This window comes from Salmo trutta, chromosome 37 (assembly GCF_901001165.1).
Source record: "Salmo trutta chromosome 37, fSalTru1.1, whole genome shotgun sequence".
Classification (NCBI taxonomy): domain Eukaryota; kingdom Metazoa; phylum Chordata; class Actinopteri; order Salmoniformes; family Salmonidae; genus Salmo; species Salmo trutta.
Window position 1 is genome coordinate 298,515 of NC_042993.1, and position 14,068 is coordinate 312,582.

The window sequence follows — 14,068 nt, forward strand, 5'->3', positions numbered from 1 at the left end:
CCCATGCAGAGCAAGGGGAAAAACTACTCCAAGTCTCAGAGCGAGTGATGTTTGAAATGTTTGAAATTGTGTCACTTCTCTTGCGTTCGTTGCACGCAGAGTCAGGGTATATGCAACAGTTTGGGCCGCCTGGCTCGTTGCGAACTAATTTGCCAGAATTTTACGTAATTACAACATAACATTGAAGGTTGTGCAATGTAACAGCAATATTTAGACTTAGGGATGCCACCAGTTAGATAAAATACGTAACGGTTCCGTATTTCACTGAAAGAATAAACGTTTTGTTTTCGAGATGATAGTTTCCGGAATCGACCATATTAATGACCTAAGGCTCGTATTTCTGTGTGTTTATCATATTATAATTAAGTCTATGATTTAATATTTGATAGAGCAGTCTGACTGAGCGGTGGTAGGCACCAGCAGGCTCGTAAGCATTTATTCAAACAGCACTTTCGTGCGTTTTGCCAGCAGCGCTTCCATTGCGCAGTTTATGACTTCAAGCCTATCAACTCCCGAGATTAGGCTGCTGTAACCGATGTGAAATGGCTAGCTAGTTAGCGGGGTGCGCGCTAATAGTGTTTCAAACATCACTCGCTCTGAGACTTGGAGTAGTTGTTCCCCTTGTTCTGCATGGGTAACGCTGCTTCGAGGGTGGCTGTTGTCGATGTGTTCCTGGTTCGAGCCCAGGTAGGAGCGAGGAGAGGGACGGAAGCTATACTGTTACACTGGCAATACTAAAGTGCCTATAAGAACATCTAATAGTCAAAGGTATATGAAATACAAATCGAATAGAGAGAAATAGTCCTATAATTCCTATAATAACTACAACCTAAAACTTCTTACCTGGGAATATTGAAGACTCATGTTAAAAGGAACCACCAGCTTTCATATGTTCTCATGTTCTGAGCAAGGAACTTAAACGTTAGCTTTCTTACATGGAACATATTGCACTTTTACATTCTTCTCCAACACTTTGTTTTTGCATTATTTAAACCAAATTGAACATGTTTCATTATTTATTTGAGGCTAAATTGATTTTATTGATGTATTATATTAAGTTAAAATAAGTGTTCATTCAGAATTGTTGTAATTGTCATTATTCCAAATACATTTTTTGTAAAAATTGGCCGATTAATCGGTATCGGCTTTTTTGGCCCCCCAATAATCGGTATTGGTATCGGCATCGGGAAAATCATAATCGGCCGACCTCTAGTCAGTCTGTCTCTGAGTGTGTGTATGGGGGGTCTGATGCATTTTAGTCACTTCAAACCATGCTTCCTGTCAGACTGATTTGTAATAGACTGTCATAGTCCCAAATTAAAAAGTTAACATTGGCTGTTGGTGACATCCTTATTTGACGGGACTAAAAGTCTGGGAACCCCTGGTTTAGAGATTTAATCACTTCCTCTCTTTTTACCAGAGGGAACCGGTTCCATAGCAGCTGGGGAGGAGCTTCCTATATGGGAGGAGTCTGTTCTCTAACTAAAGGAGGAGGAGTCAATGAGGTAGGCCCCACTTCAGGATGAAAATGGACCTTGATCAGCATCTCTTTTAGGCACAGTTTAAGAACTAATTCTCTCTCTCTATTCTCTCTCTTTCTTTCTTTTCTCCTCCTTTCCTCTGTCAGTATGGCAAGACAGATGAGATGGCTATAACCCTGGCCCAGTCTCTGGGACAAAACATTGGCATCTTCTCTGACAAGAAGAGGATCCTCAACGGTACAATCCTGTACACACACACACACACACACACACACACATACACACACACACACCACACACCACACACACACAGGCCACACACACACTGGCCACACAGAGACATGTATGTTGTGTGTTCCACAGGCGAGTGCAAGTGTGATGACCGTTGGTCTGGCTGCATCATGGATGATGTTGGGTAAGTTTCCTCTAAAGTACTTTATTTCCCAAACAACCCGTCGCACACTGCCACGGCAACAGACCCCATCTCCCGCGGCAATGCTGACATTCCAAACGTGTGTTCCCTCTGTGCGCCTCTGTGTCGCTGTGATGTCATAGTGCGTTAGTCTCTTAGAGAAGAGGGTTGTCACTATCTGACCATGTTAGAAAGGATGGAAGTACTGCACTTTTAACCACTAACTCTAACTCACCATAACCTTACCCCTAACTCTCACCCTTAAACCTAACCCTCAACCTTAAACCTAACCCTAACCCTGAACCTAACCTTAACTCCGACTAAGAACTAATATCTCATATACTTATTCATAAGTTCTGATGATAATGCCCCCTTTGTCCATCTTAGCCTGGCCAGAAAGTGACTACCGAGAAACATAGTCAGTCTCACTTAGTTGGACATTTAGACAGAGGAGATCATCTGAATTAGGACAAATAATACATTCACAGTTATTATCTTGTTAGTGTTGACTCAGGGTTAACAATGTCTGGAGCATTAGAAAATACTTTAGACTGCGGTGTAGTTCAGGAAATGTTCCACTAGATGGCAGTAGAGGCTGTTGTTTACTCCAGACATCAATAACTTCAGGCACTGGACTGTTTGGCCAGGGATTCATATTAGTAATACTATCTGTGAGTGATTGGTCATTTCCTGAACTGCCACGTGGAGTTCCACCAATCACATTCTATATTCTGAATAATATGTTATACCTCTCTCAGTTAACTGTGGAGCTCTTGTACTGTCCTTGTCAGCCAAATGTTTACCGTTCATTGTGTGTTTCTGTGTGTACACGCTTGCTGCTTTGCAGCTTGTGTGTGTATCTATATGGATGCAACTGTGTGTGAGCACTGTGTGTTTGTGTGTGTGTTAGTATGGAGGATGTGTGTCTTTACCCCTCTTCTTTAATACCTCTTGCGTTTCCCCTCAATCCCAAATGGGACAGCAGGTGAGCAGAAGCTTGGCTGGAACGCTGCTCGTGCAGTTTGAACCAATCGGCTGCCTGGAAGGGTTGTCAGTCATCTCAACCTTTCCCATTCCATCCAATAGCATTACGGCCTCTGTGGCTCGACGTCCCGCCGTAGCTTCGTCTTCTTCTTCTTCTTCAGATGATGATGATGCAGTGTAAAGAAATACAGCTCTGTGGTCTGATCTCAGCTGTATTTATTTATGTTCACTATGTACATATATTTTTCAGATTTATTTTCATATATATTTTCAGTTTTGGGCTGATGTCACTCGCTGAGCACTTTTGGAGCAACGGATTGTACTACTATTATACTCATAGGGGATCCCTTTTCCCCTTAAAGCTTTGACAATGAGCCCTACCCATCATGTCGTGTCCATCTAACCGATTGATACAGTCTGCAATGTCATTCCCGTACGAGACCAATATGATTTATCTGCATTAACACTGTACTCAACAGCACTGACCCCTCTTAGGATTCTATCTTTGATATTGTTACCTGACTTTAGCAACCTCTCCGTGGGGTCAGCATGTCACATGTCAAAGGTCAGAAGTTATTGTTTACCCTTTCCCCAGCACATGGCTCTTACCCAGACTCCCTCTCTCTAAGCAGAGGTCAATGGTATTTCAGACACTCGTATTCAATGAGCAAGTATCAGTCACGCCCATGGATGGACTTTTTATTTTCTCTTCTCAGCGCCTGCATGTCTGTTCCTATTAACTAATACTGACCGTTTACTGTGTGGTGGTTCTCTCCTTCAAAAGGGTTGGGGTTCTATCTGGGTTCCTTAATTAGTGTGTGTGTGTGTGTGTGTGTGTGTGTGTGTGTGTGTGTGTGTGTGTGTGTGTGTGTGTGTGTGTGTGTGTGTGTGTGTGTGTGTGTGTGTGTGTGTGTGTGTGTGTGTGTGTGTGTGTGTGTGTGTGTGTGTGAACAATTGGGTTGTTAGCCAGCCTGGGGGAGCCATAATGCACTGGATGAATGAGATACTTGTGTTTGTATCACACTGGGTTCTGCTGTGTTAGGTTCTTCATTACTGAGGGTTTTACTATGTTGGGGCCACCGCCCCACAAATGGGAAATGTTCTTTATCAGTCATCATACACTATCCCCTCTTCATTTAGAGTGTTTAGCGAGAGAGAGAAGAGAGCGAGAGAAACATAGAAAGAAGTAAGGGAGGATTGATGTATATTGCCAGTGATTCATTGGAGGTCTCTCTCTCTCTATCCCTCTCTCTGTTATTGTGAGCCTTTGTTTGATTCCTAATCAGTATGACTCTCACTACTATTGTAAGTGCTACAATAATCCACACTCAACTCAGCCCCTTGACGTCCACCATTTCCTTTCTCTGGGAAAGCTCCTGTTGGGCCCAGGATTTGCTGCATTGTGTTTACAGCACTAGCTCCCATTAGCCACTCACTAGCATTACTACTCAAAGCGGATACATATTTGCTGTATCATTTAGCAACAGTGCTATGGGGAGACAGGACAATAGCATCTGAGGCTAAGCCCTGATTGCAGGAATGCAGAGCAGCAAGGGGTCAACACTAACAATGACAGACTAACAACAGAAAGACCCCTGACTGAGTGTCAATTGCTTACTAGCAAACCAGGTGCTATTGATTGCTTCAGGGCAAAGGTGGTCTCCAGAAATGTATTAATTTCAAGTCAATCAATTTCTGCAACAAAAGACACCTTTGTCCTTAAGCTATCAATGGGACCTGATTTCTGCCACCACACATCACTGATTGTGCATAGGTTATGATTCACAACCAGAAGCAACAACAAGAACAATAACAATAATGTGACAAATATTATTTCCTCTACACACCATCAGTCAATAGTAATCTTGTATGCCAATGTCATACCGCTACTATCCCTATTCTTTGACCCTGACTTTGACTGTGGTCATCAACAGATAAAAGGTGTGGGTGTGTGTTTGTGTTATTCTATAGATGGTGGGCTGTAAGGGATTGGATTGAGCTGAAATGGAACTAACTCTTAGAATCAGTCAGAAATGTTAGTCAGTCTTGTTGAACACGTTTTGTGGTGAATGTTTCCTTCCTGTTCATATACGGAAGTGTGTAAGTATATACCACACTACTGGCCTTCTCTCTGTAAGGACAAGGCTAAAGCACCACGAGTGGCACAGTGTGTCTCAGAGGGATGTGTGTTGTTGTTGACGTGCTGCAGTTGTTTCCAGTGTAACTGCGTGACTCTGTGTTTGTGTTGAACAGCTTCTACCTGCCCAAGAGGTTCTCCAACTGCAACGTGGAGGAGTACCACACCTTCCTCAACAGTGGTGGTGGAGCCTGTCTCTTCAACAAACCCCTAAAGGTACACACGCACAACACACACGCACAACACACACACACCCCTGGAGGGGATAATGAAGAAAATAACTTCAAAGCTTATAAAGCACTTTTCTTAAATTTCACCCAATGCACTTAGATAAAACTAACCACTCTCTTTCTCTCTCTCCTCTCTACTCTCTTTCACTCTCCCCCCCTCGCTCTCTGTGACTCCAGCTGGTTGACCCTCCAGAGTGTGGGAATGGTTTGGTGGAGCCAGGGGAGGAGTGTGACTGTGGCAGCCCAGCGGTGAGTAGCTGAGAGTGGACAGACATCGGCCCTAGACACCTCTGGTCCTGGAGAATCTACAGGGAACCTTGATTCATATGTGTTTGTTTATATGTGTTTGTGTTCCGTCACTAGGAGTGCGAGACGGAGGGAGAGAAGTGTTGTCAGAAGTGTACACTCACGCAAGGCTCAAAGTGTAGCGACGGACTCTGCTGTAACAACTGTCAGGTACAGGACACTATGCATTGTCACAACACGCATATATGCACATATGCATAATCAATCAATCAAATGTATTTATTAAGCCCTTTTTACATCAGCAAATGTCATGAAATGTTATACAGAAACCCAGCCTAAAACCCCAAACAGCAAGCAATGCAGTTGTAGAAGAACGGTGGCTTGGAAAAACTCCCTAGAAAGGCAGGAACCTAGAGAGGAACCAGGCTCTGAGGGGGTGCTAGTCCTCTTCTGGCTGTGCTGGGTGGAGAGGAACCAGGCTCTGAGGGGGTGCCAGTCCTCTTCTGGCTGTACCCGGTGGAGAGGAACCAGGCTCTGAGGGGGTGCCAGTCCTCTTCTGGCTGTGCCCGGTGGAGAGGAACCAGGCTCTGAGGGGGTGCCAGTCCTCTTCTGGCTGTACCCGGTGGAGAGGAACCAGGCTCTGAGGGGGTGCCAGTCCTCTTCTGGCTCTGCCCGGTGGAGAGGAACCAGGCTCTGAGGGGGTGCCAGGAACCAGGCTCTGAAGGGGTGCCAGTCCTCTTCTGGCTGTGCCGGATGGAGATTATAAGAGTGCATGGCCATTAAGACCAGATTGTTCTTCAAGATGTTTAAATGTTCATAGATGACCAGCAGGATCAAATAATAATTACAGTGGTTAGTCTGTGCAACAGGTCAGTACCTCAGGAGTAAATGTCATACACCCACTGACATGCTTTGACCTGTGTTGTGTTGTGTGTGGGCAGATGGAGTTTATGGGCGTGGTGTGTAGGGAGGCAGTGAATGACTGTGATATTCCAGAGAACTGCACTGGTAACTCCAGCCAGTGTCCCCCGAACGTACACAAGATGGACGGCTACTCATGTGAAAAGGAACAGGTAAGAGATATGAAGAATAATCAGAGTGGACCAGTTGGTGTGTACAGGTGTGTTTGTGTTTGAAGTGTACCATTCCTCTGTGTCCAGGGTCGTTGCTTTAACGGGAGGTGCAAGACCAAAGACAGACAGTGCAAGTACCTGTGGGGAGAGAGTGAGTAACATTACTGTTTTTGATTCAATCACTGATGAAAACGTTTTTATGTCGACCTCAATGACATTCAATGCAGGGTTATTTATGTAGGTTGTGACATCATCCCTGTTCATTGTTTGATTTTTCAGAGGCGACCGCTGCTGACAAGTTCTGTTATGAGAAGTTGAATATCGAGGGGACAGAGAAGGGGAACTGTGGGAAGGACAAAGACACATGGGTCCAATGCAACAAGCAGTAAGGACACTTGTTTGTGTCACAGTTCTGTTATGCTTGAATACAATGACATGCCATCGCACTGTACTTTTATCCTTGAACATAACATGTGTCCAGCAAAGTTTAGGTAAGTAATGGAACCTGAACTTAGAGAGAAGGTTCATCACTACTTCCTGTGTGTTTCAGAGACGTGCATTGTGGGTACCTGCTATGTTCCAACATATCGCCTGCCCCCCGACTAGGAGAGTTGCAGGGGGGACTGACGTCCTTTTCTGTTGCACAGCACAGCGCCTCGCTGGACTGCAGGTATACACACACACACCACACACACACACCACACACACACACACACACACACACACACACACACACACACACACACACACACACACACACCACTCAGCCCAGTGTGATTCAGTCAGAGGTCATCAGACTCTGATTCATTCAGCGCGTTATGGTTCTCCTTGGGTTGCTAAGGAATTACAGTCCATTCATAGATATTTACACACACTGATTGATAAAGCGACCTTCTTATATTTACGTCACTAAACACAATTGCTATTTAGCGGAACAAAATTCCTATTATGTGGACCCATTTATCTATAATTGTACTGTAATTATCATGAACACACAACACCACCAACCCACATATGCACCTTTAGTCAGACTCTCTCTGGGGATGCAATTTGTCTCAACTGATGATGGATTTATTTATTTTATTTATTTATTTAATAATTCAAAAGACACATATATATATATATATATATATATATATATATATATATATATATATATATATATATAGCCAAGAACAAGCAGGCCATGCATTAAAAACCTAGCAAGGATAACACAATAAAGTCTTAGCTTATTTAATAATAGGACATAAGAAATGCCACAAATTTGAAGAAACATAGAAAAATTGATTTAATTGTTTCTGGTAAAATAATGAAAGATTAGAAAGAAGAAACAGTATTTGACATATGGTCCATTGTGGATGATACAGGCCTCCAGATCACATACAGAATAATGCCTCTAGCTCTCTCTCTGATGATGCAGGCCTCCAGAGCACATACAGAATAATGCCTCTAGCTGTCTCTCTGATGATGCAGGCCTCCAGAGCACATACAGAATAATGCCTCTAGCTCTCTCTCTGATGATGCAGGCCTCCAGAGCACATACAGAATAATGCCTCTAGCTCTCTCTCTGATGATGCAGGCCTCCAGAGCACATACAGAATAATGCCTCTAGCTGTCTCTCTGACGATGCAGGCCTCCAGAGCACATACAGAATAATGCCTCTAGCTCTCTTTCTGACGATGCAGGCCTCCAGAGCACATGCAGAATAATGCCTCTAGCTCTCTCTCTGTGAATTCAATTCTATACTTTTATGTCCCTGTGTAACTTCTATATGAATGGATCCTCTGTGACTGTGTTGTGTTGTGTGCTGTATGTCAGTGGGGGTCATGTGATGATAGACGGGGACAGTGACCTGGGCTATGTGGAGGATGGGACAGCCTGTGGGACAGAGAGGGTCTGCTTCAACCACAAGTGTCTGCCTCTTCAGGAGTTCAACTTCAGCACCTGTCCTGGAACCACCGAGAAGACCATCTGTTCTGGACACGGGGTACGGATACACACACACAAACGCACAAACACACACATGCATGCACACCCACTTTCTCTCTCCTCCTCCAACCTTTCAGCTCCTAATAACATATTGTTTGGTGGGTGTGCCTGCATGCTGGTGTATGTGTGTGTTGCAGATTTGCAGTAACGAGCTGAAGTGTGTGTGTCACTTGGGTTGGACTGGAGACGATTGTAACTCTACGTCTCCTCTCAGCTACCTGGTGGTTGGACCCACCGCCTCTGTATCAGGTACAAACAACTCCACACGTCTCCCTATCTCTCTCTCTAACTCTTTCCCTCTCCCCCTATTTACATAAGCTTATAAATGGCTCTCTCTTCCTATCTTTCTCCCTCTCTCTCTCTTCCTCTTGTTCTTCCCCTCTCTGTCTCTCTGACTCGCTCTTGCTCTTTCCCTCACACTCTCTCTCCCTTTCTCTCTCTCTCTCGCTTCCTCTTGCTATCTCTCTCACTCTCTCTCTAACTATCTAACTCTTTCCCTCTCCTCCTATTTACACAAAGACTCTGTGAGAGGTTTTGGTTCGACATATGTATTTAAGCCTTTATTTTCATCATAAATCATTGGTTCATTCATTGTTTAGTTGAGTTATTTTGCATATAATCGTTATTTTTGGCCTTTCCGTTTGCATCAGTATCTATTAAAAAAAATCAACCAGGCACATCTTTCTTTTTGTTTGTTGTTTATTTTCACACACATTCTTTGTCGACAGGCTCATGTCATTGGTGGAGTTACGCTGAGGTCAGATCTGAGTTCCTCTTCATTGTGTTTGCCCCTTCTGTGATGTCACTTCCTCCTCTTTCTCCTCCTCTCACCCCTTCCCAGTCTCTCCAGCCTGTAGTCAGTCATGTTTCTGAATCCTTCTACGTTCTCCCTCAAAAACATACATATCAATGTTTGCAATCTGTTTCCTCCCCCTCTTTCCTTTCAGATCTCTTCCCTCTGAGTGTGCTGTGTTTTAGTGTACTATTGAAGTGAGGTGTATCACTTGATCACTTCAAAGTGTGTTTCTCCTACAGATTAATCTGGAAACAACTATAATACAGTTTATTAAAGTGCTCTCTCTCTCTCTCTCTCTCTCTCTCTCTCTCTCTCTCTCCCTCCCCCCTCGCTCTCTCTCTCTCTCTCTCCCCCCTCTCTCTTTCTCCCCCCCCCCCCCCCCTCTCAGGTATCACCAGTACTAACATCATCATCGGGGCCATCGCTGGCTCCATTCTGTTCCTGGCTCTCATCCTGGCCATCACTGCCTGGGGATACAAGTGAGTACAGCTGGACCTCAGCTCTAGACCTGGGATAGCTGACTAGTTAGGATTAGGAACTGGTTTGGGATCCTGTCATTGGTCAGTGTGTCTGACGTGACTGTCCTTCTTCGCTAACAGGAGCTACAGACAGCGGTGCTACGTTGAGTCAGAGGTTCACAGAAGATTCTGCAGGTTTGTCATCCTTATTCTTTCCCATTTACATTATTTGTCATTTAGCAGCGCGACTTACAATTACACATTTTCTATAACATTCATCAGTTGTTGATCTATTTATGTGTTGGTCAATTTGTTGATGTGTTTGTGAAATCACATCTATGTCAGGACAGTGTTCCGATGTCTAATGTTTGTTGGCGTTTCTCAGGCAAATGCCTCCGGGTGACTATGTGAAGAAACCCGGGGATGCAGACTCGTTCTACAGTGACCTGGCCCCTGGGGTTAGCACCAACTCAGGCTGTAGCTCCAAGAAGAGGTCTGGCTGTCTGTCTAACCTGCAGATATACACGCTCTCTTTCCCCCCCTCCATCGCCTCCATCTCACAAAACATCTCTCTGTTTGCATTCAGGTGTGACATCATCTCACTGCTCACTGCCATCGCAAACGTCTCTGTGTGTGTGTGTGTGTGTGTGTGTGTGTGTGTGTGTGTGTGTGTGTGTGTGTGTGTGTGTGTGTGTGTGTGTGTGTGTGGTGAGGGGGTTTCTTATTTTGTGTGTGTCGAGGGTATCTTGTCTTGTTCGCAATTTGTGTAGTTGGTTGTGTAGTGTTGGTTGCAATATGCCTCTTTCTGCACATTCTTCTCATCATGTTGTCATGGTATCACTCCCTGTTGTCATGGTATCGCTCTCTGTCATCATGCTATCGTTCACCGTCGTCATGGTGTGGTAGTCTGTTCTCATGGAATGTAGCATCAGTCTCCTTCCTCTCCTCCTCCTACGTTGAGCTGTCTGTCCGTTCTCTACTGTAGACAAAGGAAAATAATATAATAATAATAATGTACAGTCGTGCGTGCATACATTTTACGTATGGGTGGTCCCAGAAATCAAACCAACTTAACAGATGTTGTAAATCTGGGCTCCCGAGTGGCGCAGCGGTCTAAGGCACTGCATCTCAGTGCTTGAGGCGTCACTACAGACACCCTGGTTTGATTCCAGGCTGTATCACAACCGGCCGTGATTGGGAGTCCCAGAGGGCGGCGCACAATTGGCCCAGCGTCGTCCAGGCTTGGCCGGTTTAGACCGTCATTGTAAATAAGAATTTGTTCTTAACTGACTTGACTAGTTAAATAAAGGCAAAATGTAAAAAAATGTAAGTCTGGGGATCAGGTTGTCAGTAATGATGATGGTGATGATAATGGTTATCACTGTTTCACAAGGAAATATAACTCTGTGTGTGAAGGTCTAACGGTCTGTCCCACTCGTGGAGCGAGCGAATCCCTGACGCCAAACACATCTCTGACATTTGTGAGAACGGACGACCCAGGAGCAACTCATGGCAAGGTAAATACACACACACACACACACACACACAGAGTTATATTTCCCTGTGCTAACCGTGGGTTACTGTGTCCTTCCTCTGTAGGAAATCTGAGTGGAAATCGCAAGAAGTCGAAAGGGAAGAAGTTCCGTCCTCGCTCCAACTCTACAGAGTAAGTCACCATGTTCCTGGATGGACTTCCACATGGCTCAGGGATTGTATTTACACCCATCCAGTCACTATAGAAATCAGCTCAAATAGCAGCAAGCCAAGAGGTTCTATATGGTGAAATAGACTAATACAAATTGTGGGGTACTTGTAGAATCTGTGAATCCAGCATTTCCAGAACTTTATAAGAAAGTGTATTAATGAGTTACATTGACTATTACCAGATTTTGTTACCTCAGAGACGCCATGGTTCTAGAATGTTGTACTGCACTGTTCTATAAAGATAAATGGCATTGTAGAGTGCATGTGGGACTTAATGGCAGTCACTATGGCCATGCTTGAACGGACAAATGCTATTTGTTTTTATCTAGGGGTTAGTGTTATGGGTGAGGGTAAATGTAAAGGTTAAATGTTAAGGTCAGGGCTATTGCTTATAAAGATGACATTTGTGAAACCATACTTCTGTCCTTTCTAGCATGGCCACTCAAAAACAACTGCACACACTCCCCGTGAATGAACACAATTAACGCCTTGTTGACCTTTCCGCCTCGTTGACCTTTCAGCCTTGTTGATCTCCCAGCCTGTTGTTGTTTTTGTTTGTTTGTTTGTTTGTTTCTTGGTTTTGGCACCTGAGGTCATTTGCAGAGTAACTGTTCTTGTTTGAAAGCATGGAAGTGAATGAGGAGAATTTAACTGCTTGGACCGATTTGTGACACCTGGCCAAAATGCAAATGACCATCTTACTAAAACACACATTAATCTAGTCATCTTGTCTTCCACTCACTTGCATCTTGGTGGTGTGTGTTCAGAATGTCTTTGGTCTGCTCTGCTCTCCTAAAATATATCCTCTTCCTCCCTCGTCCTCTTTCTCCTTCTTCCTCATCTCCATCCTCCCTCTCATCCTCTTTTTCCTCCTGTTTCCTCTTCTCCTTTCCTCCTCCCTTCTCGGTGTGTCTATCAATCCCCACTCCTCAGGTATTTAACCCTTCGCTTCCAAACAGAGCATTATGATGTAACTAAGTGGGTAGAAGATGTGAATAAAAACACTGAAGGACCCTACCTTAGGTATTACCTCAGATCATCTCCTATTCCTCAACAACCCCCACCCCCCTCTTTTAACTCCCCTTTGGCTTGGTCCATTGATTTGGGTTCAATTTGGCCAGGGGAGGTAGGGAAGGGTTATACCAGTGGTTCCCAATTGGGGTCAGTTCGCTTTATCACAGATAAAGAGCAGATTGATTGGTAGTTCTGGTGGTGATGTTAGAGCTTTGATTGACAGCTCTTGGTCCTCTTGTATCTTTGGACTCCCATGAATCATTGCTTTTAGCGTACGATGGTTCCTTCTAGGATGTAGGATGGTTGGATGTATCAATAGCTGCTGAACTTTTACAACAGTTTTACATTTTGTTGAGTATTGAGTAACATAATTGTTTTGTTTTATTTGTAATGACACCAAAAAGGAAGTAATTAGAAATAATCTCTATTACTAGTCTATTTCTTTATTTCCCTCCGTTGCTCTTGCCATCTTCTCTCTCTTTATCTCTGCATGTTCAGTGTTGTGTTTGCTCTGATGTCATCATTGTGCTACACACATGTCTGAGTCCCCTACTGAGTGTCTCTGTGCTCACCGACCTGGTCGGTTCACATTTACCCACCATGACACCATCTCCACTACACCTTCTGGTCCTGGACCAGCCCAGATACGCTCCAACACAGGCACAGGTCTAGTCAAATGAACTGTACTCAGTGGGTGACTGACTGACCTGCCCACTCCCACTCCAGCCACAGCACAGCTGGCCCTGTTGCATTGCTGATGATGGTGCAGCGGTTGATGTCATAGGCAGGTCGATGAGAGGTAGAGGTGACTGTTCCCAGACCAGGGCTGTTCAGGCTGGTCTACTCTGGCACAGGCAGGTGCTTCCCCTAACCACAGCTCTAGGGTCAAATTATCGTACCCCCAATCTGAACCTTAACCGTTAGGGTCATGAAAAAATGTCTGCCTCTGTGTTTAGGGGCAACTTCTGCCTGTTCCGGGCAGATCAGTAAGAATGATGATGTCACCGTCTATAGTGAGGTAATTTCCTGTCTCTTTCAGGACGCTCTCCCCGGCGAAGTCGCCCACCTCCTCCACGGGGTCCATTGCGTCCAGCCGGAGGTACCCTTACCCCATGCCCCCCCTCCCCGACGACCAGAGGAAGGCCAACAGGCAGAGTGCCAGGGTAAACTACTATAATAACACAGTACATAGCACATACTGCACATAACATCTCATATGTAACATATACTGCACATAACATCTCATATGTAACATATACTGCACATAACATCCCATACGTAACATATACTCTACATAACGTCTCATACGTAACATAAACTGCACATAACATCTCATACGTAACATATACTGTACATAACATCTCATATGTAACATATACTGCACATAACATCTCATACGTAACATATACTGTACATAACATCTCATACGTAACATACTGCACATAACATCTCATATGTAACATATACTCTACATAACGTCTCATACGTAACATATACTGTACATAACATCTCATACGTAACATACTGTGCATAACATCTCATAC

At 44.4% G+C, this 14,068-nt stretch overlaps 1 protein-coding gene across 6 annotated transcripts in view; it reads left to right on the forward strand.

Moving 5' to 3' along the window:
• Nucleotides 1–14,068, forward strand: part of LOC115177043 (disintegrin and metalloproteinase domain-containing protein 22) — a 103,828-nt gene that overhangs the window by 86,158 nt on the left and 3,602 nt on the right. For 2 of the 6 annotated variants that reach the window (XM_029737500.1, XM_029737503.1), the window contains 18 exons: nt 1,421–1,505; nt 1,628–1,718; nt 1,845–1,896; nt 5,131–5,230; nt 5,422–5,493; nt 5,608–5,700; nt 6,432–6,563; nt 6,651–6,714; nt 6,843–6,948; nt 7,114–7,233; nt 8,382–8,550; nt 8,690–8,801; nt 9,737–9,827; nt 9,948–10,001; nt 10,192–10,392; nt 11,223–11,323; nt 11,406–11,472; nt 13,564–13,687. In XM_029737500.1, coding sequence (XP_029593360.1) covers nt 1,421–1,505; nt 1,628–1,718; nt 1,845–1,896; nt 5,131–5,230; nt 5,422–5,493; nt 5,608–5,700; nt 6,432–6,563; nt 6,651–6,714; nt 6,843–6,948; nt 7,114–7,233; nt 8,382–8,550; nt 8,690–8,801; nt 9,737–9,827; nt 9,948–10,001; nt 10,192–10,392; nt 11,223–11,323; nt 11,406–11,472; nt 13,564–13,687 — 1,834 coding nt within the window. Of the gene's footprint in view, nt 1–1,420; nt 1,506–1,627; nt 1,719–1,844; nt 1,897–5,130; nt 5,231–5,421; nt 5,494–5,607; nt 5,701–6,431; nt 6,564–6,650; nt 6,715–6,842; nt 6,949–7,113; nt 7,234–8,381; nt 8,551–8,689; nt 8,802–9,280; nt 9,310–9,736; nt 9,828–9,947; nt 10,002–10,191; nt 10,393–11,222; nt 11,324–11,405; nt 11,473–12,443; nt 12,534–13,563; nt 13,688–14,068 lie in introns of those variants that run through there. The other 4 variants (XM_029737504.1, XM_029737501.1, XR_003872322.1 and 1 more) reach the window with 4 other exon arrangements.